Raw genomic sequence first — 26294 nt, 5'->3', positions numbered from 1 at the left:
ATATGTATCTAAGTGGTATAGGGTTATATACGTATCTTAGTGGAAAAGGGTTATATACGTATCTAAGTGGAAAATGGTTATATACATATCTAAGTGGCAAATGGTTATATACGCATGTAAGTGGTAAATGGTTATATACGCATCTAAGTGGTAAAGGGTTATATACGTAATCATTACAAGCAAGCTTCTGAACAGCTTACGAATAGGAATGAAAAGGCATCTTCAAATGGGGAACTTATCATTTACAAGCACGAACTAGTACTGGATACAAAACAATATTTAAAAAAAAAGACGAAAGTGAGGAAGATTCCTGGCAAATTAAATGCCTCATATTGTTTAAACCTAAACCTATTTTTAATGTACTATCAAAAAGACAATAATCAGAAAATGAAATTTACGCAATGAAATCAACTTAAAAGTGCGTGGCTTCAATCTCATGGAATATCAGTCCCTATTTGGTAAATTTTAATTTGGATGGGATCTTTTATCTTTGACAAGATTTTAATTGTCATCGAGGGCGATTGTATCATATGATGAAAGCCGTTCTTCCCGGGCCAACTAATTAATAAATTATAGACGTTGTGATTGTCCAAGCAAGATATTGAATTGTGCATAAGGACATGTTTACACTGGATTCACCTATTTTAAAAAGGCCTGCGTTGATGTTCCAGTGTGTCTTGCGTGAACAGTTTTGATATTGGTTAAATACCTTCGACGTTATATTTGTTTGTAAAGAGCATATATATATATATATATATTTATATATTTATATATATATATATATATATATATATAATGCTATTGTAGACCGAATATTATGTATACCATGAACTTATAAAATAAGTATGCAACCAAGATAATTGTTCGTCCACTTACAGAGAGGTCGTTGCAAATGTCTTTTCTCATTAGTTTAAACTATATTGTATTAATTCTCATAAAACTGAAGAATGTTAATATCATTTATAAAAATCGATTTCAAGTGCTTTAATACTTTATCAAAAAATCGAATTAATTCGAAAAAATACTTCATCATTCAAAGCTTGTGATAAACGTCGAAACCACGAAACGAGTTGGGTTCAAAACTCTTTCTTGCATTTTCTACCGTACACGTCGACTTAGAAAAAACACAAGTTTCGTCGCTGTAAATGTTTTAATCGGCGATGTACTATAAAAATAAACAAGATAATCATAGATCCAAAAGAGATCTCCTCCAAATAAGGCAGTCAACAACATTGATTAACCTCAACATGTCTAACAGAATGAATTGTTTCAGACGAAATTATGCAAGATTATCACATTCTGTTTTGTTTCCATCCTATTCGTGTGAATCGTATCTATAGACATCTCCGGACCAGAGTAAATCACCGTGTATGGATTGACCGTCATTGGAACAGATTACTGTCTATGAAAGGAAGTATCGTTGGTAATTTGTGTGAAATCGAAGATTAACTCCATTTGTTTTGGGATTTATGAGTTTTGAACACGCAACAGGAACAACATAATTTAGCAACTTGGTCTTTTCGTATGGATGGCGATTTTATCTGTTTTCCTTTACTTTATAAGATGTACTTTTTGTTTTGGTTTTGATCATTTGTGATCATTTGTAAAACGTGGAGCGTTATCCAAAAAATTCTTGCTGGATTTTTTATATTCGAACAAAATTGATTGCCTAAATATGAACAAAAACAAACCATAAGTCTATAGTGTCAAATAAATGCAAATATACACATGAAAATTCTGAAGTTTTCTATGTTGTGAATTGTAATACATTTACAAAGGCTCACAATTTAAGTTAGATTCGCGTTAAATATGTATTTGACCAAACCTGAGATATGCAAACTTGAATAAACTTAACATAAATCACATTTACAATTGTCAACACATACATACACACTTCGTCCGTTGTTTACTTATTCAACCAATTTTCCAAATCTACGGCGAATCACTTGTTGTTACAAACGTTTAATTAAAAAATCAAAACAATTCGATATAGTTTATCAAGATGTCGTTAATAGGAATGATAAAATAGCTGATTCTGTGTCGTACTATCATTACAATAAAGCATTATAGCAAAGTTTCCTCCTAAGTACCTGACACGTAATACGTTATGCTGTCACTGACTAGCTTTATTACAACACTAGACACAATACGTCTCCGTGACGAAAACCCGGCACTAAATCCAGCAGGATAATACCAGTTGTTGTATTCGATAATTGTTACACATTGTAATTAAGCTTTCAAGTAGAACATAAATAACCACTTGGTGTTTTGTTTCTCCATTTTATCGCACTTGCTTATTTTTTTACTTTAATTTTGTTTGTTGAATGTAAAAACATGCAAACGTACGACTCACAAAACAGATGTTCGTTCATGACTGCAAAAGCCTCATTATCTACTTACTTTGTAATTGCAAAATCGCTGCATAATCGTGAACATGTTGTACATCCTATTATCCGAACAAGTATAACTCAAGTTCATAATATATTGTCAGATGGCTACGTAATGAGCACAGGGGCCAGATTTAAATGTGTTACACACAATAACTACCCTTAGACATTCAAACCCATATTCGTGGTTTTCAGATTTTCGAACAAATCATGAATTTGCGTGGGTAATCCTCCGATAGGACTTTGTAAAATTCGTCCATCGTTAAATAAAAAAATCAAGAAAAAAGCATGTATCATTGTATGAATAATTGTATGAATGATAATTATTATATAGTATTTTAAGCACGATGTTCTTAATATGTGGTAGGTGACAAATTTCCAACACACAAAATACCTCTAACCATGAATAATAATTATTATATAGTATTTTAAGCACGATGTTCTTAATATGTGGTAGGTGACAAATTTCCAACACACAAAATACCTCTCATGATTCACAAAACCAACTGCATAAAACTGGGATCCCCGTAACATTGGAACGGTAAATCAAACAAAATCGTAAGTTTAAACCAGTTTTTGGGCGCCTCACCACATAATATGTGCAGAAAGCCACAGCAAAACCTTTCCAAGAGAAAAAAAAACAACACTTAATTGAAAGGATGGTGCTAAAGCATATTTCCTCTCTTGGCCATCGATGGCGCTATGCTTTGGCCCTATTTCCTACGTGTGTGTATTTTGAAAAGCGGCACATCTCGTCACGGATTGCTTGTATGAGTATCTTTTGAAATAGGACTACTACTTAACCGGGGAAGTGTTGCCAGAAATAACTATTTCAACCTTCCGCCTTGTTTGGGACCCAATATTGAAGACCCATTAATAGCCTCTAGATTAACCAACCTTGAATATGTGTTTTGTGTAAACATGGAATTCGTATTTGAATATATCTAACGCAACACTTGCTTTTGAAGATGTTCTGTATTCACTGAGGTTAAGATACGATTGCAATTAAATGTAAAATTTTGGACGTTTAGGTTGAAAAGATATTGACAACTTCAACATGCAAAAATATGTAGTATTTCAAACAATTCTAAAGCATTTTTTGTAACATAAATTGGCAACTGAGTAATACATCATACACACATTGTAAATAACTTTCTTACCATGGTAAAGAAGAAAATCAATGTTGTCAGGCTAAGTTTTATTGATTGCGCAGTCCAATTGTTTTTAGTTCTTTGAAGAATATGAATAAATGAATAAAAAGTATGTATCGCTAAACGTACTAATTACTAACATAACGATATCGTCTTGCAGAACTGTGAATTATTTTCCGCGATTATAGCAGATGTAATATAAACAGCTTCATTTCATATCAAAAGAGAATCAGTTTCTTCCCGATAAATGTAAATCATAAACTACTTTCATCATAATTGCATCTACATTGTAATTAATTTAACAGACCAGGTAAAAGGTATTCCAAGTGGTATTAAATTGAATCCGTATGTTTCGGATAGTATATTACTTTAAAGCAAACAGAGAATAAAATCAGAGATGATTATGGAAACAGTTTTTTTATCAAGCTATTATGTAATAAACGACATTGACTTTAGAGAAGTGATCCGAAAAAAGTTAACCTTATAGGTACTGGCTTTATCCGTACAAGATATTGAAAGCAGTGAAAACACTAACACTTAAACATTACAAAAACACTCGTATGTTAACAACGTTGTATTTAATTCATATATGCTACTCCTCAATAAACTTTTAAAATATATAATTTTCACAAATAATACTTTCAACGAACCTTTCAAAACTTAAAACACAAAGTCAAATTATAAGGCTTCATGTATATGTGAACGTTCATAGAAAGCTCCTAAATTATATACGATACCACATTAGGGTTACATTTTAACGTCCCTAAAACACGGTTGTAAACAAATACTATTTTAATGATTTTAATGGCGTCACGACATTGAAAACTAAACTGTTTCTTTTTATTATTGCTGTATAATGTTAAAACGTATATCAATTAAGTCAGCGATATAGAACTTAAGTTTTGTTTAAATTTAATATTTTATATCTAACCTATAATGAAGGTAAAATATTACCTTGTATATGAGTGCCGTGCGCTTTTGTTTGAAGTTTGGGAAGACGTCCATTGATAATACAGTCTTGTTTGTCTGTTAACTTTCTAATTGTATAATTGTTTAATTGTTTATTTTTTAAATTGTGACACGAGTATTAACAATGTTGGAAACATCCGTACGTGTAGTATAATATGCAACGATTGTACTCACTTAACGCATCTGACATCGTTAATGCAATCGTATTATAAGAAGCACTGCACGCTTAGGATTCGGGATCTGACACAATTCACGGCGACGACTTGTATGTTGTTTTCAGGCAATCTAACAGCGCATCGATCCGCTAAAATGTTTCTTGATGCCAAACAGATGAACTATTTTACAGTAAGTCAGAATCGTATAAGAAGCAAACATACAGATCCAAGATTAAACGTTCCAAGATCAAATGGGTTTCAATCTTTATATTTTCACACCACTAAAGGCTATATTACAGCAGATCTTTTTCAACTCACACTTTTCTCTAATACATTCAAACGAACGCAATTATCACAAATACGGTTGAAGTCGCTACCTTTACTGAAACGTCTACTTTACGTCTTAGTTAGCTTTAATACTGGTTCTCGAACCATCAAATGCTATTAAAAACGAATCATCATCCTTTCAGATTGTGAACATCATTTGCAGATCGCATTACTGTTATTCAGACGCTAGTAAATCTTTCAACATGCAAATCTGCTAGAGCCTTTGGTACTAGCTATAATCAAAACGTAGGTTATTACTTAAGCTACATGTGCCGAAAGCCATTTCCAGCATGGCGAGAATTCCTCACATTTAATTAATTTTCCATTTTTTAATACAACGATATTATATAATAATTAATGGACGTCAAACGAGTTTAAGGGGAATGGTGTTTGTTGTTGTCTGTTTACAAAGATAGAAACGTACACATTGTTGGAAAACATGAACGCGTGACAACCTAAGGACAATACTGCTAAGTCATAAACATTGCCTCCTTTGACGGAGAAATAAACTATCCAATTATAACAAACATTCCAAATAAGAATAATGATACTACTACTACTACTACTACTACTACTTCTACTACTACTACTACTACTACTACTACTACTACTACTACTACTACTACTACTACTACTACTACTACCACTACTACTACTACTACTACTACTACTACTACTACTACTACTACTACTACTACTACTACTTCTACTACTACTACTACTACTACTACTACTACTACTACTACTACTACTACTACTACTACTAATAATAATAATAATAATCATCATCATCATAATAATAATAATAATAATAATAATAATAATAATAATAATAATAATCATCATCATAATCATAATAATGATCATAATAATAATCATAATAATAATAATTATTATTATTAAATAAGTAAAACAAATTATTATAATAAATAATACAAATTTTTGTAATAATTCAAATTATAATAATAATAATTATTATTATTATTTAAATAATAGTAGCAATAATAATAATAATAATGATAACAATAATAATAATAATAATAATAATAATAATAATAATAATAATAATAATAATAATAATAATAATAAAATAATAATAATACTACTAATAATAATACAACTAAATACAATAATTATAATAAAATAATAATACATATTCTAATTATTATTATCGAACAGGATCACCACAATGTGTTTCACAGCATCATTTCAAATAGCACCAATGCTATTTTAGTGCATATTTGTTATGCCTTAACACAACATTTCGTTCAAAGTATGTTCCATCACTTTAAAAAACCCATTGTTGTCATTATAACCATTGCAATGCGACCATGGCTATGCCTTCATCTATATCTATATCATCAGTTCGAAAGTATGCCTTGTTTTATATTATTCACAATAAATTATGGAACATAGTGCAATTAAACTTGAAACGAAATTGAAAATTAATGCAAGTTAAAAAAATAATAATATCACAAGTCAATCCGGTTTGTCAGTGTCACTATAATTCATGTAATACATATTGTCAGACTTTATTATAGTTTTGGTACACAGTGTAATAACACTCATAACATGTATTCAAACCACTTACCAATACTCATTTAACGTTGCGATTCTTAACGGGTTAAGCAAAAAATGTCGGAGAATATAATCCGATTTGTGATTTAAAAAAAAACATCCTCAAATAATTATGTAAATGCTCTCTGAAACTGAATGGACACTGCATAATTGCCTTTAACCCTTTACTAATTAGTTTTAAAATAACGTCTTCAGTATGATGTATTGTTTAAATAAATAAATAAACGACAGCTGATTTACCGGTAATTTCATGGGACGCACATATGCTGAACCCGTATACTACACAATCGCCTGGAAGAAAACTGGCACTGATTTAAACACTTTAAAACATATACTAGTATGATCCACGACGCATTCTTGTGTACCTTAACACAACCTGTATTATCCCAAGAACTGTATTGACTTTACTACTGGTTCCCATTCGTTTACACTCGCTGAGGGCCCATAGTCAGAACGACGCCTCAATAGTACAATACTGCCTGGCGACACTGATTGCGCAGAAGTGCACTGCGCATGACAAGAAAGGGATCGATGCAGAAACTGATCGGTTATTATTAACGAGCCCCGTCACATTTATAATAATTGATATTTATTGTTACCTTATCTGCGCTATGTCTTTGTCACTGTGCGGAATTAGAAATTCGATATGCAGTCGTTTTCTTGGGGGAAAACGAGACGAAATCAATCAATCTGACATTGAAATATATATCCAAAGAGAAAAGGATTAAACAGACGACAATGATTATAGTAGCTGGAAATATGATGTTTATTGTAATAAAAACGATCTATATATAAAGTGATGATTTTACGGTTGATAACGACGAAGGTGAATAAACATATGATGAACTTGACGACGATGATGATGTTGTTGTTGTAGCTGACACTAAATCAGAAGAAAAAGATGCTGCTGATGCTGCTGAGTGCGACGACGATGGTGATCATCATGATAATGAAAAGGATAAGGAAGTTCAGGTTGATAATGTTGATTATGATTCATAGTTCTATTTAGAAGGATAATTAATGACAAAACGATTGGACTAACGATGCCAACAATGATGGTGGTGATGTCGCTGCTGCCGATGCTGATGAGGACTACGACGATCATAATTATAAAAGCATGTAGTATTTATTATTCCTAGCATTGTAGTAAGTATGACATTGTTAACGATTGTGCTGCTGCTGCTGCTGCTGCTGCTGCTGCTGCTGATGATGATGATGTTGATGACGATGTGTATATTGATGTTAAGAAACCAATTATGTTTGGTGTTGCTGTTGATGCTGTTGTAAAAATAAATGAAGTAGAGATCATAATGGTAGTGGTAAATACTCTCATTATTATTGTTAATACGTGTATAAGATTTACCAAGAAAATGCTTACAATTATTAAACACGAACAAAGACGTTATACCTGTATCGATGATAGTGACATTTTACAATTTATTTAATGATTGTGATATGTATTATATTAATGTATTATATTAACAGCAACGTATTACTAACTTAACTCTTTCCTAACTTAACTCTTTCCCACTCGGAGGCAAAGTGAAAATGGCTATTTGCAAACAGCATAAAACCAGAACAGCCTGTGATAAACTCGCATGCTGTTGAGGTTTTCTGCTGTTTGCTGCTCATCGGTATCTAAGGGTTGGAAATGAAACCTTTCAAACATGAATCTAATAAAAAAGGTCTTTAATAAATTCAACTGTCTAAGGGATTTCAAATGCGTCAAAATGCGTATCTTAGTGGTAAAAGGTTCAGACTTCACAACACATACACCTATGCAAACTAGTCGTGACATTTAAAGGGATCTTTTCACGCTTTGGTAAATTGACAAAATTGAAAAAAGTTGTTTCAGATTCGTAAGTTTTCGTTTTAGTTATGATATTTGTGAGGAAACAGTAACACTGAACATTAACCTTGCTCTAATATAGCCATTATATGCATCTTTTAACGATTTTAAAACCTAAAAATTATAAAGCGTTGCAACGCGAAACGATTGAATAATTTGGAGAGTTCTGTTTTTGTCGTTAAATTTTGTGAAACTACGAAGATTGCTTATATAAGGTATAAAATACGTAACAAATGTGTACATGGCGGAATAGCTCAGTAGGCTAAAGCGCTTTTACTTCAGGACTCTGGCAGGACTCCAGGGGTCACTGGTTCGAAACCTGTTCCGGGCAATGTTCTTTTCCTTTTTTTATTTTTTTTCTTGATTTTTTACTGGAGCTTTTACGATCCAATGTTTACATTTATCAATATAAAGCATTTAATGAATAAGTTAAAAAATTGCCAAAATCTGTGAAAAGGCCCCTTTAACGTACCTGAATTTTATACATTTCCTGCGCAACAAATATCGCTGGTACTATCCGAAGAATTCAGTCTTATGATACCACTCTCTCCGTGATATGACTTAATTGACGTTAGACAACTCAATTACGTTTGGGAATGCACACATAACTAGTAAGTAAATTCCGCATACAAATACAAGTTTTTCTTTTCAACAAAAGAGGTAATAAGCTAAAAGTGAAGGTCGCGCGATCAAAAATTGATTGGCAAACAATTTTTATAAAATAAGCGACGTTTTCTTATTGTTGACTGTTTGCTTACCATACACCGAAAAAGACCAAATTGTTGAACAAATGTGTACACCGGGCAAAGGCCGTTAGCTAAATTATAGTACAAAAGAAATTCGAAACTAATGAATACCAACATACCCGATAATTTAATGGAAAGTGGATATACATGTAATCCAAGCGTCCATATGCGTAAAGTAAAAATAAAACTGAAATGAATATTTAATGACATTTTTGTATTGATTGATTTAACTACAACAATTGTATAAACACAATTTTAGGACTATTCGATGTGAAAAGTATTTTGTCACACAGTCAGGTAAAACAACCATTCAAACTTATGTTCATATTAGCGTCTGCGTGGTTTAATGGTTTTTGAGTGGGCGGATCGGTCGAGTAGTGGAGTCTCCAATGTAGGAAGCGGCAACGACAACGAGCGAGGCCTGGTATTGTAATGCGCCTGGGGAGGTTAGAGGGTTAGGGTAAGGGTTAGGGTCAGGGTAAGGGTAAGGGGTCGGGTTTTGGTAATGGTTAGCCTTAACCCTAATCTCAACCCTACGCCGACCCCTAACCATAACCCTATCGTGCTTTGTATTAACTGACAACCGTATTACATGTATATAGCTTAGCTAAAGAAATATAAACATTGAATCATGCACACTATTTTTTTGTTACTGATACATCTGCTTGTGTGCAATACATGAAGATACATCGACGCGTTCTGGGTTTAAACCTCTGGCTTGCCTTTAATACCGAACATGTTCAAAATTATTATAAAACGAATCCATGAAAGATGACTTGTGTAGCCGTTTTGTTCATCATCGGAAATGTTGCATGAATTAAACAAGATAATCAAGATGTGATATATCCGTAACACATCTACCCAGCATTCGCCAGTTCACATCACTGTTTTCCCACAAAATGTCAAAGACAATTAATGATTTGAGAGAAAACAATACACGATACTCACTGACAGTTTCTTTATCATCATATTCGTGCGAATCGGACTAATTATAGACACTTGCTGGCCAGAATAAATCACTGTATACATAGTGAACAGATTACAGTCCATGAACGGTAGTATATTAGTTTTTGTGTGTGTGAAATCGACGATGAATACCACATTTTTTTAGATTTATGCGATTCGAACACGCGGCATATACAATATTATTTAGAAACGCAGTCTTGTCGTATGGATGGTGATTTATCTATTAAAGAGAAACTAGTTATTGCTTGTTTTGTTTTGAATAATGTGTGATCAGTGGTCACATGCAGAGCGTCATCACAATTCATTGACGGCTTTAATATTGGAACCAAAATTGAATTCCTTGGTATGAACATCAAAAAAACAGAATAAACAGTGATCTATATTTTCTTATTAATTAAAACGAACGTACGAACATCCTGTTGTAAGTTACATTATTGTATCAATATTCTGAAAATTAAGATCTTTAAAATGAAAAATTATTGACTATTTTAGACCGATTAGCATTTAAAATATATATATTTGATCATACTTTCATCATTGCAGTCTGGATTAAACTATCTGGACATACATTACATTCCGATGTTTTAACATATATATATATGCATACTAACATAAGTTGCTTAAATTTGTAAGAAATGATCACATCAACGGGTAAATGCTCACTGTAAAAATCGTTAAAGAACAATAGAACTTGTATAATCTTATCAAGATCATTTAGCCGCCGTTAATATGACAGACAAAATGTCTGATTCTAACCAAAGGTGGTTAACGTGTGGCTATGATATTAATTAGTGAAAACATCATTTTGAATGATAAATTATCATATTATTTCTTACTAATTTCATACAAGCTTTCGTGTAAGGACTTGACATGGTATACGTTATTCTGTCAGTGGCTTACTTTATTACAACTATAGGCGTGATATATCTCCATGACGAAAGCCTAGCACTAATTCTCGCAGAATAATGCCAGTAGTTGGAAGCGATACGTGTCACACATTGTAATCAAGCTTTCAAATAGAACAAAATACACCCTTAAAATCTTTTTAGTTTTTCTGCAGACTTTCTTTGGCTTATAAAACTTCTGTTCGTTAATGAGTGCAAACGACTTATTGTTCCCATGCAGTTTAACTGCAACATCGATGCGTTATCATTAATATTTAAAAACGCGTGATATTCAAGTAAGTATTAAATCTAGTACATATTTTGTTAAGTAGTAAGGTAACTAATGTCTCGTGAATAATAATTATAATTTATTTTACAGCATTTTTGTACGATGCTCGTAGCAGGCAACCAATTGCAACGAGACACAAAGAACCATTACAATCCAAAACCACTTGAACAAATCTGGAATAGTCGGAATCTTGGAATCGGAAATTCAAAGCATTGGTTGATTTTGGCATTTTAAGGGCTAAAATACACACTAATGCTATCCAAAACGACGCGGTGAAACATTTCCATGAGGACAAACCAGCAATCCATTGAAAGGGTCTTGCTCAAGCACATCTCTCTCGAATAGTCGTAGATGGTATAGAGCTTTTTCTCTACATTCTATGTATATGTATCTTGAAAAACGGAACATCTCGTCACGGCTTGCCACAATGATGATCGTTTGAAATCGGATAACCATTTATCCACGAGAACATAGCTGTCTAATGTTGCCAGTAATTACTATTTCAAGCTTGCGCCTTGTCAGGGTTTGGCAAATACCAAAAACCAAATAGCTGGTTGAGTCTAATACCGCAAAAAACACTTAACTGATTGTTAGTTAGGAGATTCACAAAACTTGAATATTCTGTTGTATGTGTTTGTCGAATTCTAATTAACACAATCTTACTACGAACTCGCTTTTGATATTTTTGTTGATTTAAACGAGAGGTGAAGATACATTTGCAAGTATCACTGAACGTTTAGTTTAAAAAAAACTACAGCATGTTACAAATGTTTGAGTATTTAAAAGTGATTCTTACGCTACATGTGTTACATACATAAGAAACTAAGTCATACTACATACAACATTACTCATGTATTTAGTATAATTTCCAACATAACAATATTGTCGTGTTCAAGCAAGTTTGAGGGATGGTATAATTAAACGTTTTATATCGGTTTTTGAAGAGTCCATAAATAAACAGCTGCAAACATGTGTACCTAAAACGTACACACTTCTTTATTCAGGATCCTTAAAGGGATCTTTTCACGCTTTGGTAAATTGCCAAAATTGAAAAAAGTTGTTTCAGATTCGTAAGTTTTCGTTTTAGTTATGATATTTGTGAGGAAAAAGTAATACTGAACATTAACAATGCTATAATATAGCCATTATATGCATCTTTTGACGATTTTAAAACCTAAAAATTATCAAACGTTGCAACGCGAAACGATTGAATAATTTGGAGAGTTCTGTTTTTGTCGTTAAATTTTGTGAAACTACGAAGATTGCTTATATAAGGTATAAAATACGTAACAAATGTGTACATGGCGGAATAGCTCAGTAGGCTAAAGCATTTTTACTTCAGGACTCTGGCAGGACTCCAGGGGTTACTGGTTCGAAACCCGCTCCGGGCAATGTTCTTTTCCTTTTTTTATTTTTTTTCTTGATTTTTTACTGGAGCTTTTACGATCCAATATTTACATTCATCAATATAAAGCATTTAATGAATAAGTTAAAAAAAATGCCAAAATCTGTGAAAAGGCCCCTTTAATAGCCTTGGGGATATATGATTGAATTTCTAGCTAGTATATATAACGTGCTGTATACAAAATGATTACATATCAAAACAGCAAAACTGTCTACCCGATAAATGTAAATCTCTATCATACTTTCATTTACAATATGCTCAGGTTTATAGACCAGGTAAAAGGTATTACAAGTGATATTATATAGAATCCACAATTTATCAGTGTTGATACCACTTTATATCAAACATAGCATCCAAAACTTAACTTCTTATCGTTTGCCATTCAATATTGTGTTAATAACATTAAAAAAGTATTCGAACAAAATTAGCGATGTAAAACCTCATTACATTTGTGTTTTTTGGGTGGGGATCTTTCTATTTTATATTCTTTAGCTTATAGAATGAGTGAAATATATTGTTGTACGTGTGTGTCATGCCCTTTCATTTGAAGTTATGGAAGGTCATCATTTTTCGTACATCGGTCTTATAGTCTCGTTAGATTAGTGGTAACGTTTTAATCGTTTGATATGTTCTACGGTGATTAAAATTGTTCAAAACAATCCAATTATTAGAATCACTGTACGTGTATGATTCGATGCCTTACACAATTAGCGTTGATTTTTTAAACGGTTAACATATCGTCTTCGGAAATACACAATCCAACATCACAACAATCTGTTAAACGGTTAATAGAACCAAAAACCTGAACTATTTAATTTTGTCACTTTAGTTTAAAAAGCAAAATTACAGTGCAAAGAGTACACTGTTCAAGATGAAAGCGTTTTCCGTTTGTTACATGTTCACAGCAGTTTGCGCCGAACTACAGCCAATATTTTTCAAATCCGTTTTGTTCTCGTATACCATGAAGCGAATGCAATTCCACAAATGCTGTTCAAGTCGCTACCGTTCAATTAACGTCTTAGTTTATAATTTAAAATGTCTCTTGTACGTTCAAACGAAATTACAAACCTTATCATCGTCAAAGAGAGCTCTTCCTTTCAGGGGTTCACTTCATTTATAAATCGCTTTCCTTTACTTCAAACGCTAGAGCATCTTTTAACACGCAAATCTACAAGGGGCTTGGTAATATCTATAAGCAAAACGCAGTTAATATAATTATTCAAACTATATCTTTTGAAATCCATTTCCAGCGTTATGAGAATTCCTCACATTTAAGAATTTTTAGTGCTTTAATACATTGGGAATCGATTATATTTGATTGACATTAAACGGGTTGGTAGGGAAAGATATTGCATTTAAATTGTGTTAATACACCAACAGAACGCATCTTAACTGCTAATGTATTAAAGGGGCATTTTCACATATTTGGCATGTATTGAAGTTTTTCATTAAATGCTTTATATTGAACAATGTAAACATTGGATCTAAACAGCTACATTTAAAAAATCAAGAAGAAAATTAAAGAAAACAAAAATAACCATCAGCTGAGCTCGTCTAGCAAAAGTCTAGCGCTTAGACCACTCGGCCATCCGTGCTCATACAATGAGTGACACCTATTATACTTTATATAAGCAATCCGCGCAGTATCACAAAATATAACGACAGCAAAAATTCTCTTCAAATAATTCAATCGTTTCTCGTTGCAACGCTTTATAACTTTAGGTTTTTAAATCGTCAAAAGATGCATAAAATTGATATTTTAGAGCATGGTAAATGTTCATTATTACCGTTTCCTCACAAATATCACAACTGCAACGAAAATTTGAAAATCTGATTTTTTTTAATTCTGTAAATTTATCAAAACGTGAAAAGTCCCCTTTAAATGAACACTTAATATGCCCATAAGTTCAAAACCAAATCACGTGCTTTCAACAATTGATTAGTCGAGCAGTTTAACATACACAGTGGACTAAACGAAAACTAAGTTACTGGTAGCATTTTGTATTCTTGTTATTTATGTTTGTTTAAACCTTTTCCCATCAAAGTGAAAATTGCTATGTTCAAACAACATTAAACCAGAACAGACAGCGACTAACTACATGTTTATGCTGTTTGCTGCTCAGCAAAATCTTAAAGCGAGATTATACGATTTTGTCAAATATTTATTAATTTATATAAAATGTGTAAAAAAAATATTAAATACATTTTTCAATATAAATTAAAATAAAAGTTGAGAAGAACATGTGTCGAAAACTGCGAAATAAGGCAGGTATTTAATTCTGAAATCGAAAAAGGCTGTACAGTCGAATTCGCCAGCATGTACTTCATGCATGTACGATGTGAATCTAAATTTAGTTGAACGGTTCATTTTAAATTCCTGCAACGATATCTATTCATACATCACGAACACTAACTAAAAAGACGAATGCTTCGGTTATTGTAGGAAATAATGTACGAAATATCTTCGTCACAATCGGCTCGATGCGCTAATTTGTATTCGCTGCATTTTATGAAATTCGTCTTCAATGTATTATTTTTCTTGCCTATTGTGTGTTATTGTAACATATTTTATCAATATATCACAATTTAACACATATAAATAATCGTATTATCTCGCTTTAAGTTTGGAAATTATAAATTGATTCTAAAAAAGAAGATTTTTATTGTAATAAGCTTTGATTAGGGACTACAAACGCATCAAAGTGGGTGAAGGATTAACCTTCAAAGGGTGAGCGTTAGCTTCTTTGCAAACATGAAAACCAAAAAATGAACACCTGTCCATGCCCCATTGCATTCAACGGTTAACTCCCTTAACCCTTTATCACTTTTATACGTACTTTGACGCATTTGTAGTCACTAGATACGTCTTTTGACGCATATGTAGTCACTTAGAAAGCAAAATTTAATTAAAGACCTTTAAACTTGTTTTAAGTTTTAAAGGCTTCATTTCCAACCCGTACATAGTGATGAGCAGCAAACAACATACAACCTGAACAGACTCCGAGTTACTCGTCGGCTGATATGGTTTTATGCTGTTTGCACATAGCCATTTTCACTTTGCTTCTGTGTGGGAAAGGGTTAAAGGAAAAATCCATTCAGTTATTATGTAGTAAGTACGTAACATAATTATCAATACTAACAAAGCCCCATGTAAATTAGAATGTAAATCTGCGATTATTTCGTATTTATTTTTGTTTGAAAAAAACACACTAAATGCGTAATATTATCCCAAAGGAATTATGGAATATCATTAGCACGGAGCTATTACACAAATTGAAATGTAATGCAACTTAATACACAGACACACAAGTTACTAATCCGTTCATCACTGGAACACGAATGCATGTGACATTTTATCAGAGTTTAGTACAGTTCTTAGATACAAACTGGTTAAAACACATAACATGGAATTAAACTAATTATCAATACTCACATAACATTACGATTCTCACCAGTTTATGAAATAAATGTCGGAGAATATAATCCGACTTGTGATTTAAACAGATTGCACATCTCATTAATTACTGTAATGCTCTCTTAAACAACTGAATGCACTCCACGCAATTTCCTGAAAGATTTTCATATACTTGTTTACCATTTATTTCTTCAGTTTAAGTAATATGTTAGTATCAAAGTATAAACAAAAAACGTACCGTTAATTCCACGATAAACACGATTGATTGACACGTTTACAACAACAAACGCTAAATAGACCAGTAACACTGATTCTAACACTTTAAACTATGATAAATTATTATCCACGACACACACAATTGTGTACCTTAACAACCTGTAAAATCCCAAGAACACGTTCCTATTCGTTTATTTTCTCTAAAGGCACATAGTCAGTTTAATGCCTAGATAGTTCAACACTGCCCACTGATAGTGGGTTCACTTGACAAGAACGTCATCGATACAGAACCTGATCGGTTATGATCAACGAGTCCCGTCTGTATTTATTTTAATTGATATTTATTGTAACCGTATCTGAGTTATGTCTTTGTCACTGAACGGAATTAGGAATTCGATATACGGTAGGTTTCTTGGGGAAACGAGAAAAACAATTAATCTGACATTATAATTGATTTCCTTAGAGGAAAGGATGATGAAGATAACGATGATTATAGTCGCTTGAAATATGATTTTGTATTCTAATAAATCAATATAAATATATCGGTAATATGGTTGTTGCGGTAGATGTTGGCGATGACGAAGAAACAGAATATGATGTTGAACTTGTTTTGGTTGACGACAATAGAGAAGTAAAAGAGGAAGAAACTGATGAGGCCGATGATATTGTTGAAGACGACGATTACTAGTATGCTGATGAAGGATTATTGGGGAAAATATATGATAAGTAATGATTATGATGATGACTGTGGTTGTGATGTCGCTGCAGATGATGTTGATGATGACCGCGACAATAATAATGATTATTTTGTTTTATTCTTAGCATTATTACAAGTTTAGAGGTATTATTGTTGTTGTTGTTGTTGATGATAATGACATAGCACCTGTATCGATGATGGCGACAGTTTGAAATAAATAAGCATGGCAGTTATGACGTTGACGACAATAACGTAATCAGAAGTCATGGGAAACAAAATTATTTATGATATTCGTGACATGTAACGTACCTGAATTTTATACATTCCCTGCGCACTTTCGATGAAACTATCCGAAGATTTATGACTATCTGTGATATTACTTTATTGACGTTTAGCAACTTAATAAAGTTTGAGAATGCACGTTAATTCCAAATACAATTAATTGTTTTCCTTTTCAACAAAAGAAGTAATAAGCCAAAGTTTTTTAAAGTCACATTCAACAGGCAAACGCTTTAACAAACAAGCGACGTTTTGCTATTTTGAACTATTTACTTCCCATACACCGAGTAAGAGCCCATTATTTGAACGAGTATATTCAACAGACAAAGAACGTTAGCTTTATTATATGGCGCATACACTTTATTTTAGAAATTCGAAACCGACGAATAAAAACGTACCCATTGATGAATGGATATTGTATCCAAGCGTCTTTGAGCGTAGAGTAAAAGTCAAACTATTTAAAAAAGAGAGACTTTAATTACTTGACATGGATACAGCATTTTCATTACAAATAATTCAAGGATATCTGATAAGAAAATTATTTAGGTATAGAGTCATATTAAGCAATAGTGAAAAACAATGTTCATATAATCTTCTACGTGGTTTAATTATTGTTTCGTTCACTTACGGAGTGAGTCCCCCGAAAGAGTCTTCAATTTAGTTAAAGCGCTGAAGGCACTGAAGTTGTTCGCTGTTGTCGTCCTTGATAAGCTTGTGCGCATTGCACAGGCTAATCAGTTTGCACAAGCTTATCTTATTTGACATGCATTAAGCCCCGTTTTCCATGAAAGCAGCCAATATGTACAAATTTCAATGATACACACTAGACTTGCCAATGTCCACTTACAAGCTGGTAAATGCACACACTGCAGTAGTATAGCAGACGCTCCTACGCATTCGTCGTCTGCAGTGCAGACAGGCAGCGGTAATCGTTCCTAGCATAGTGAGTTACAGTCCTTAGCTTAGCTAAGCTAGCTAAGCACATACTGATTTTGCAAAACGTGCTCTGTAAATTTAGTCGGCCGCTAACGCGACCAAATAAAAATGGATAACATTTACTTGTGCAACCTTTCGGTGACTCAACGCCGCGTTACTTGCATCATTCATGCAGTTAAATATTTTTTATTATCCGAAATATATACGAGAATGCCGTTACGTTAATGCGTCCGTAGGGACGGTTTCTTGACGGGATGGTTTGCATGGAAACGTGTTTCTTGGCAGTATTTGAACAGCTGTGTAAATGGTTTTGACGTAATCGTCGCCATGAGACAATCCATACACACATGCTATTTACATGAACACACTGATTTTCTTCAAATATAACAGTTTTAAACAATTATTGGCTTCAATATTGTGCGAGTAAATTTTATTCAGAAACTCTACAATCCTAAATTGAAGAAACGTTTCCTTTGTTCATTTTCTGTGATCATTGTATGTGAATAGATAATCCATATTTGTGGACCAATCTCTCAATACAATCACAGCGATGTTTAAAATAATACCTTTCTTTGAAAGAGTATAACTTAATTCGACTGTATAAACATTGTTAAAAATTGTAAATGTTAATAAATGCATCGGTTGCAATATTATTGTATTGCGTTTCATACTTTAATCAATAAATCTATATAGGGGTAAATATGATATGCCTGGTCATATTCATCCTATCAACATGAATGCCGGATCTTATTAGTGCATACAAAGTGTACTACCATTTACTTAAAATGAAATTATTTAGTTAAGTCAGCAAAGCATGCATACACTTTCCGTTTTCATTTAAAATATGAGTTATTACACAGACCATATATAATAACGTATATTGACAATATAATGTTCATTCTTTTATAAAAACGCATTGGGCTCCATAGCAAAAAAAGGAAGTTTTCAGACCTGGTGTTCAATCGGGTACTGATGACTCTTAAAACATTTTTCCAGCAATCTTAATGGAGCAATGCCTGTGTAAAAGTGTAGTATGTAGAAACTGTTTAAAATAGACCCTAAGCGTAGGGCAAATTTGTCACAGAGGCGTTATTATCTGATGTTACATAACAAATATATCAAAGATCTGGGCCTTGTTTTAAGACACAAAGTGAAAGTTAAAATTATGTGATTTATCATGGGAATTGCCATATTTTGTCACAGGTCATGCTTTGAAAAAGCAATGGAGGTTTGTTTTTATTACTGTAAGCAACCTGAGTAAAGTTCAATTATGCGACGTAACAGACAATATATAAGATCATATAACACCTTTGAATCATGTGTTCTCATAGATATAATATCAACATAACGTGGAGATTAAATCTTCGAATAACAGGCTTTTGCAACATCGAGCCCTCGTAATTCCGGTCTTTCGGCATATCGGGCCTTAGGAATATCGGGATTCGAACCTTCGAACCACCGGGCCTTTCAGAAAATCATTCCACCACCCCAATGATCTTCCTCTTATCCTAGGCCAAATTTTTTTAACCGAATTTTATTATAAATGTTTTATTATTAAATAATTTATTATTTATATTTTGCAATTAAGCCGGAATAACATTGTATAATTATGTATTTCAGTTCATACCTATATAGTAATTGATGTTGTTGTTGCTGTACTTGTTTCCGCCATATGGCGTTTGCATGTTTTACAAACATACCATTGGGTGCACGGAGGCAATACCGTTTTTATGTCCCCCACCACTATAGTGGGGGACATATTATTATAGCCCTGTCTGTTGGTTTGTTTGTTTGTTTGTTTTCCCCAACTTTAACATTTGCAATAACTTTTGCAATACTGAAGATAGCAACTTGATATTTGGCATGCATGTGTATCTCATGGAGCTGCACATTTTGAGTGGTGAAAGGTTAAGGTCAAGGTCATCCTTCAAGGTCAAAGGTCAAATATATAGCGTCAAAGCGGCGCAAAAGGGGACATAGTGTTTCTGACAAACACATATCTTGTTGTTGTTTTTTAATTTTCATTCACAATTATCCATCTATGTTAATCCCAGCAACCGCATGTTTCATCGCGCAGCAACGCTCGACCCTTGTTCTTTTCTATTCCATTAGCATACAAAGTTGTCTTTGTATTTTTTCAATGTCACATTATTCTTTAATCAAGCGATTCGGGACTTAATTTGGTCATTCTACGTCAACCAACTGTATGAATTAAATTCATCCATTTCATTTAAGTTCTGAGCATAAGCAACATCAAGTCGTATTGGCATACAACACACAATTACGCGTATTGTATATGGGTTATTTATACAAGGTAATGAACGCCGCCGATGTATATTAAATATAGCTTTCGTAACGGCTATGGAATTTGAACGTTTTGAAATATTCAATTCTCTACAAGTATGAATACAAGTTGAAATATGAATGTTCACAATTAAAGCTAAAGAATGTCCCATGTCTCACATTCTTTCGAACGATTTTCTTATGTACGTAATCCGTATGTAAAACGTTCGAACTGTTTACGTAAAGGACCCAAATGCGTCTTTAAATCGGGTTTTTGTCATTTACTAGTACGTACCAGTACTAACTTAAAGAACACATACAAACCAAGAAAGAAAATGAAAAGTTTACATGTAATGTTTAAGCCTAAACTTTTTTTATTCTAATATAAGAATGAAAATAGTAAAACCATGAAATGTACGTCAATACATCGCTGTCAAAATGCGTGGAAACAATATTAAGGATATTAATTCCCCTGGAACAATTTTTAATTTCGATCGAATCTTGTATCTGTGAATATTGTTTAAATCCATGGCAATTGTGTCATATGTTGAAAGCCTTTCTTTCCGGGCAAAATACTGAATAAATCATACACGTTGTTGCTTACCCATGCGAACTATTTATTTGCAGGCTAACACATGTTATCACGGAATATGTCTATTTGTAGTCAGACATTTGCCAATGTTTTTGGTCAGGCCCACCGGCAAGGCATCGTGGAGGACCATATAAGCATTCTAGCCTCTATTGCGTACACACGACAGTTCTGGAACTCTTATATTTGTCGTCTATCAGTGAAAATTTAATGTTTAACGATAATATGAGCCGTTGTCTGTGAAAAGAGGGTGTAATGCATGGCCGGAAAGTGTCGTCGTCCCAGATAAGCCTGTGCAGTCCGCAGGGGCTAATCAGGAACGACACTTTCTGCCTAAACTGGATTCTTGCTAAGAATTGACTTTCTTAAAACGAAACAAATCATAAAAGCGGAAAGCGTCGTCCCTGATGAGCCTGTGCGGACTGCACAGGCTAATTTGTGAAGACACTTTACGCACATGCATTAAACCCCCTTTTTACAGAACACGGCTCATACGATCTGTACTTATCAGCCTCCTAAGGCTCTGGATAAATATTATACTTATGGCATTTTTGTGGCAATCTCCTTAAAATTTGCCATTTCACAACACTATGTTCCGTAAACATGTCTAAGACAACGAATCATTTCAGACGAGATTGCACACGGTAATCACACGCAGTTTCTGTTCGATCATATTCGTGCGTATCAGATCTTCATCTCCTGGTAAGTGTAAATCATCGTGTATGGATTGACCGTCAATGGAACAGATTACTGTCCATGAAAGGAAGTATCTTTGGTAATTTGTGTGAACTCGAAGATTTAATCCACTTGTTTATAGGTTTATTAGATTCGAGCACGCAACAGGAACAATTTTATTGAGAAACAATGTTTTTTGGTTTTGATGGCGATTTTATCTGTTTTATTTCACTACAAACGAGCTGCGGTTGGTTTTCTTGGAAACCATGCGTGAGCAGTTGTAAAATTTCGAGCATAATAAAAAATCCTGGCCGGATTTAATATTTGAACGAACTTGAATGTCTTGTTATGAACTTCAAAAACACGAAATAACGCTATTATATAATTTCAAATTAATAAAAACGTATACTAAGTACCTAAAACTATAAGTTAACTTATTTTTAAATGTTCTAAATATGTAGACATTTATAAGAACACACTATTACAAAAATATGAGAGAATCGCGTTATTAAGGTCAATTTACCATACCTTTATCGGCGCAGCATTAATGAAAGCAACGGAACATATATAACATTTACAGTTTTGTAGTGAAAGAAAAATATTATCAAAAAACGTCTTATTTAGATCATTTAGCGGCTGAAAAAATAACTGACACAATATCTAACAATGTTTGAGTATATGTATTTTCTTATAAACTACATAATAACAGCATTTCTGAAAAAAAATCTTTTTTACGACTTGACACGCAAAACGTTATGTTGCCAAAAGCTTGCTTTATAACAACACTATACATTATACATTTCCGCGAAGAAAGCCGGGTACTAAATCTCGCAAGATAATACCAGGTGTTGGGTGCAATAATTGTACATATGTTCAGGTAAGCGTCAACGGTGTGTACGGGTTGGGGCGCTACGGAGCGAATCGATCGAGTGCGAGTCACCAACGGGGCTTCGTATCTTATGAAAGTTTGGTTACTAAGCAGCTAGATATTTTTTTTTCATTTAGTACCTGACAACCACCAAGCATGTATTATATAGCTAGTCTGCAGTTACTTTGCATGCGTCAAATACATTACCATAAAGTATAAACTTTTCTATAAATGAATTCGTGATTGTTCGTGCACGAGTTTAATGTGGCCAGAACAGATTAATTATTGTGAGCTGTACAATTGGAAAAAATATTAGTAATGTTTTGGTTAACATGATGGTATATATTTGTGTATGCGAAAACAAGAAAATGCACTGAAGTAAATCAGCATTTCGCTTTTTTAAATGTTTTGGTATTTTTGCTGGCGGAAAATGAACGAAAGAAGGGGATATGCCATGACGTATATTACAGGTTAATATCATTAAGGTAATCCTGTCTAAACATACTTTGCAATTATAAAGAAATTGGGACAAGCTGCATTAGTTTACTTCAGCATTCAATCATGAAACTTAATCATTGTCCATAAAGAGTTGTGATTTAAGAATATAAAACACGTGCGAGAAATGAAATTTACTTCGACAGATCTTGGTTGACTTTACTTACTCACCACGTTTCTTGTATAATTCAAACAGCTAAACATATGTATGTCCGACAAGTATAATTATCCGAAAACTATACGACAATGCCGTAACGTTTATGTGTCCTTTGGGACAGTTCATGTCGAAACGGGTTGCCTGAAAACTTGCATATTGGCAGTATTTGAACAGCTGTGTTAATGGTTTTGACGTTATCGTTGACATGAGAGAATACAGATAACTTTAAAGTTCACGTAAACATAATGATGTTCTGGAAGTCGGACTTTTTTGTAATATAATTAATTTCCTAAATGATTTGCGAGTATCAATACTGAATAAACTTTATAATCCTTCATCTGTTCCAATGCTAAGAACGTTGGATGTGAATGAGGTCAACAATATGAGCCTTGTTCTGAGAAAATTGGGCAAAATGCATGTGCGTAAAGTGTCGTCCCAGATTAGCCTGTGCAGTCGGCACAGGCTAATCAGGGACGACACTTTCCGCTTTAATGGTATTTTTCGTTTAAAGGAAGTCCCTTTTGACCGAAAATCTAGTTTAAGCGGAAAGTGTCGTCCCTGATTAGCCTGTACGGACTGCACAGGCTAATCTGGGATGACACTTTACGCACATGTAATAAGCCCAGTTTTATGAGAACGCGGCTCATATTACCCTTTCATCGACGGTTTAAAGCTTTCGTCGACCACACACTATTTGTTAAGGTGGTTAAATGTGTCTTGTTCTGATAAAACTGGGCATAATACATGTGCGTAAAGTGTCGTCCCAGATTAGCCTGTGCAGTCCGCACAGGCTAATCAGGAACGACACTTTCCGTCTAAATTTGATTTTCGGTAAGGAGGGACTTCCTTGAAACTAAAAATACCATAAAAGCGGAAAGTGTCGTCCCTGATTAGCCTGTGTGGACTGCACAGGCTAAGCAGGGACGACACTTCACGCACATGAATTAAGCCCAGTTTTCTCAGAACAAGACACTAATGTTCATTAATTAACCGGTTGCACAATTACCGTTTTCGATGTTTTCTCTTTTAAAGTTGTCTTGAAGCGAGATTATACGATTTTGTCAAATATTTATTAATTTATATAAATTGTGTAAAAAAAACTTAAAAAAAATATTTTTCAATATAAATTAAAATAATAGTTAAAAAGAACATGTGTCGAAAAAATGCGAAATAAGCCAGGTATTTTATTCTGAAATCGAAAAAGGCTGTGCAGTCGAATTTGCCAGCATGTATTTCATGCATGTATGATGTGAATCTAAATTTAGTTTAACGGTTCGTTTTAAATTCCTGCAACGATATCTATTCATACGACACACGAACACTAACTAAAAAGACGAATGCTTTGGTTATTGTAGGAAAATATGTACCAAATATCGTCGTCAAAATCGGCTCGATGCGCTAATTTGTCTTTGCTGCATTTAATGCAATTCGTCTTCAATGTTTAATTTTTATTTCCTATTTTGTGTTATTGTAACATATTTTATCAATATATCACAATTTAACACATATACAAAATCGTATAATCTCGCTTTAACAAGAAAATTTGAAATTACCTGATTGGAATATTCAGAGCTGTGTAATTATTTTCCTCTAAACAATATAAGCCGAAATCGACCATACCAAAAACATGCATTAACAATTCAAACATTGTTTATTGCAAGTGTTCTTAATAGTTCATATGTATATTCATACTTTGATAGATTTGCTAACCAAATGTGCAAGTTTTTAAAACGGCGTTTACAATCACCTTTCACCTGGCTTTATAGGCTGTTATCGCCTCGAATCTAGAACCAATATTTCAAGCTCATTTCATCCGTGCTCTCACCTCTTGGCCTCATAATGGTCTTCCAATGGTCATTAACATTAATTATCTCCAAAACTTCATGCCAAAACCCGAGGATTTATGTCAAAAATAACAAATGATGACTTGAACTTGTATATTCACAGGAGTCACAAGGGATAGCCAAATACTCACACTATGCCCATTGGAATCGTTTAATACTTTTTAACAAAATGTAACTGCAGTTGCATCATGAACGAATAAATCATATAAATCTCGATATTTCTGCATATAAACATATCGGCGAACAATAGGAAGCAGGCGTAAAAGGTAAACGACAGACCCTTGCATATACATGTAATTTAATAACGGTCACCTCTTTAAAACGGCGATTGCGAAAGAAATTCGTTTGATTTTGTTCGCACTCAAGAACTCTTTCTTGCCAATATTTCACTAGCTCTAGAAACAATAAACAATACTAGTATTATATCGTAAAGTAGAAACTGGTAAACACCTGGTATCGATTCTGATCTCGATATTATAGAAAGAAACCCGTTTTCATTCGAATGTCAATGAAATGTTTTGTCAGAAACTTGCATGGTGATATTTCATTAGTCTTTACTACACTTCTGTTTCGCCTTAAAAACAACAACATCATGTTTGCAATACCAGACGAGACGTTTATTGACGGGAAACTATGCAGCCAAATTCAACATTGAATACATAAATGGCAAGATTATTACTACAAAATGTGAACCGATCGGCCAGGAAAACCAGAGACGGTTAACGCTGGAAACCTGTGCTCGTTTGCCAATTGTCGGAACACAATACGAATGTCAAGCCTCATTCATGTGTCTGGTTTCATAAAAATCAATATGAAAATCTCCTAAATGATTCAAAACTATACATTGCCTTAACCCTTTACCACTTAGAAACGAATTTTCACGCATTTGTAGTCCCTTAGAAAGTTATATATAATTGAAGACCTTTCACTAAGTTTAAGTTTTAAGTTACTCGCAGGCTGTTCTAGTTCTAGTTTTATGCTGGTTGCAAAAGCCATTTCCACTTTGCTTCTTATGGGGGAAAGGGTTAAATCTGCAAAGTCTTTTTACTAGTTATATTTGTTTGTGTGAGTGTCATTTAAAGTGCAATATAGCTAACATGTGTCATTTTTATAGAAAGTTTCTCAATTACTGGC

The 26294-nt window shown here is 33.4% G+C and overlaps 1 protein-coding gene across 5 annotated transcripts in view; it reads right to left on the bottom strand.

Moving 5' to 3' along the window:
* LOC127882005 (uncharacterized) overlaps positions 1-26294 on the bottom strand; it is a 146050-nt gene that overhangs the window by 84630 nt on the left and 35126 nt on the right. The window contains exon 1 of one of the 5 annotated variants that reach the window (XM_052430369.1): positions 17344-17373. The exons of the other annotated variants lie outside the window; for them this stretch is intronic. Coding sequence (XP_052286329.1) covers positions 17344-17358 — 15 coding nt within the window. The 5' untranslated portion in view covers positions 17359-17373. Of the gene's footprint in view, positions 1-17343; positions 17374-26294 lie in introns of those variants that run through there. 5 annotated transcript variants of the gene reach the window in all.

Source organism: Dreissena polymorpha, chromosome 5 (genome assembly GCF_020536995.1).
Source record: "Dreissena polymorpha isolate Duluth1 chromosome 5, UMN_Dpol_1.0, whole genome shotgun sequence".
Taxonomy (NCBI): Eukaryota; Metazoa; Mollusca; class Bivalvia; order Myida; family Dreissenidae; genus Dreissena; species Dreissena polymorpha.
Note: the sequence above shows the minus strand (reverse complement) of the source record. Positions and strands in the feature narration are given on the sequence as shown.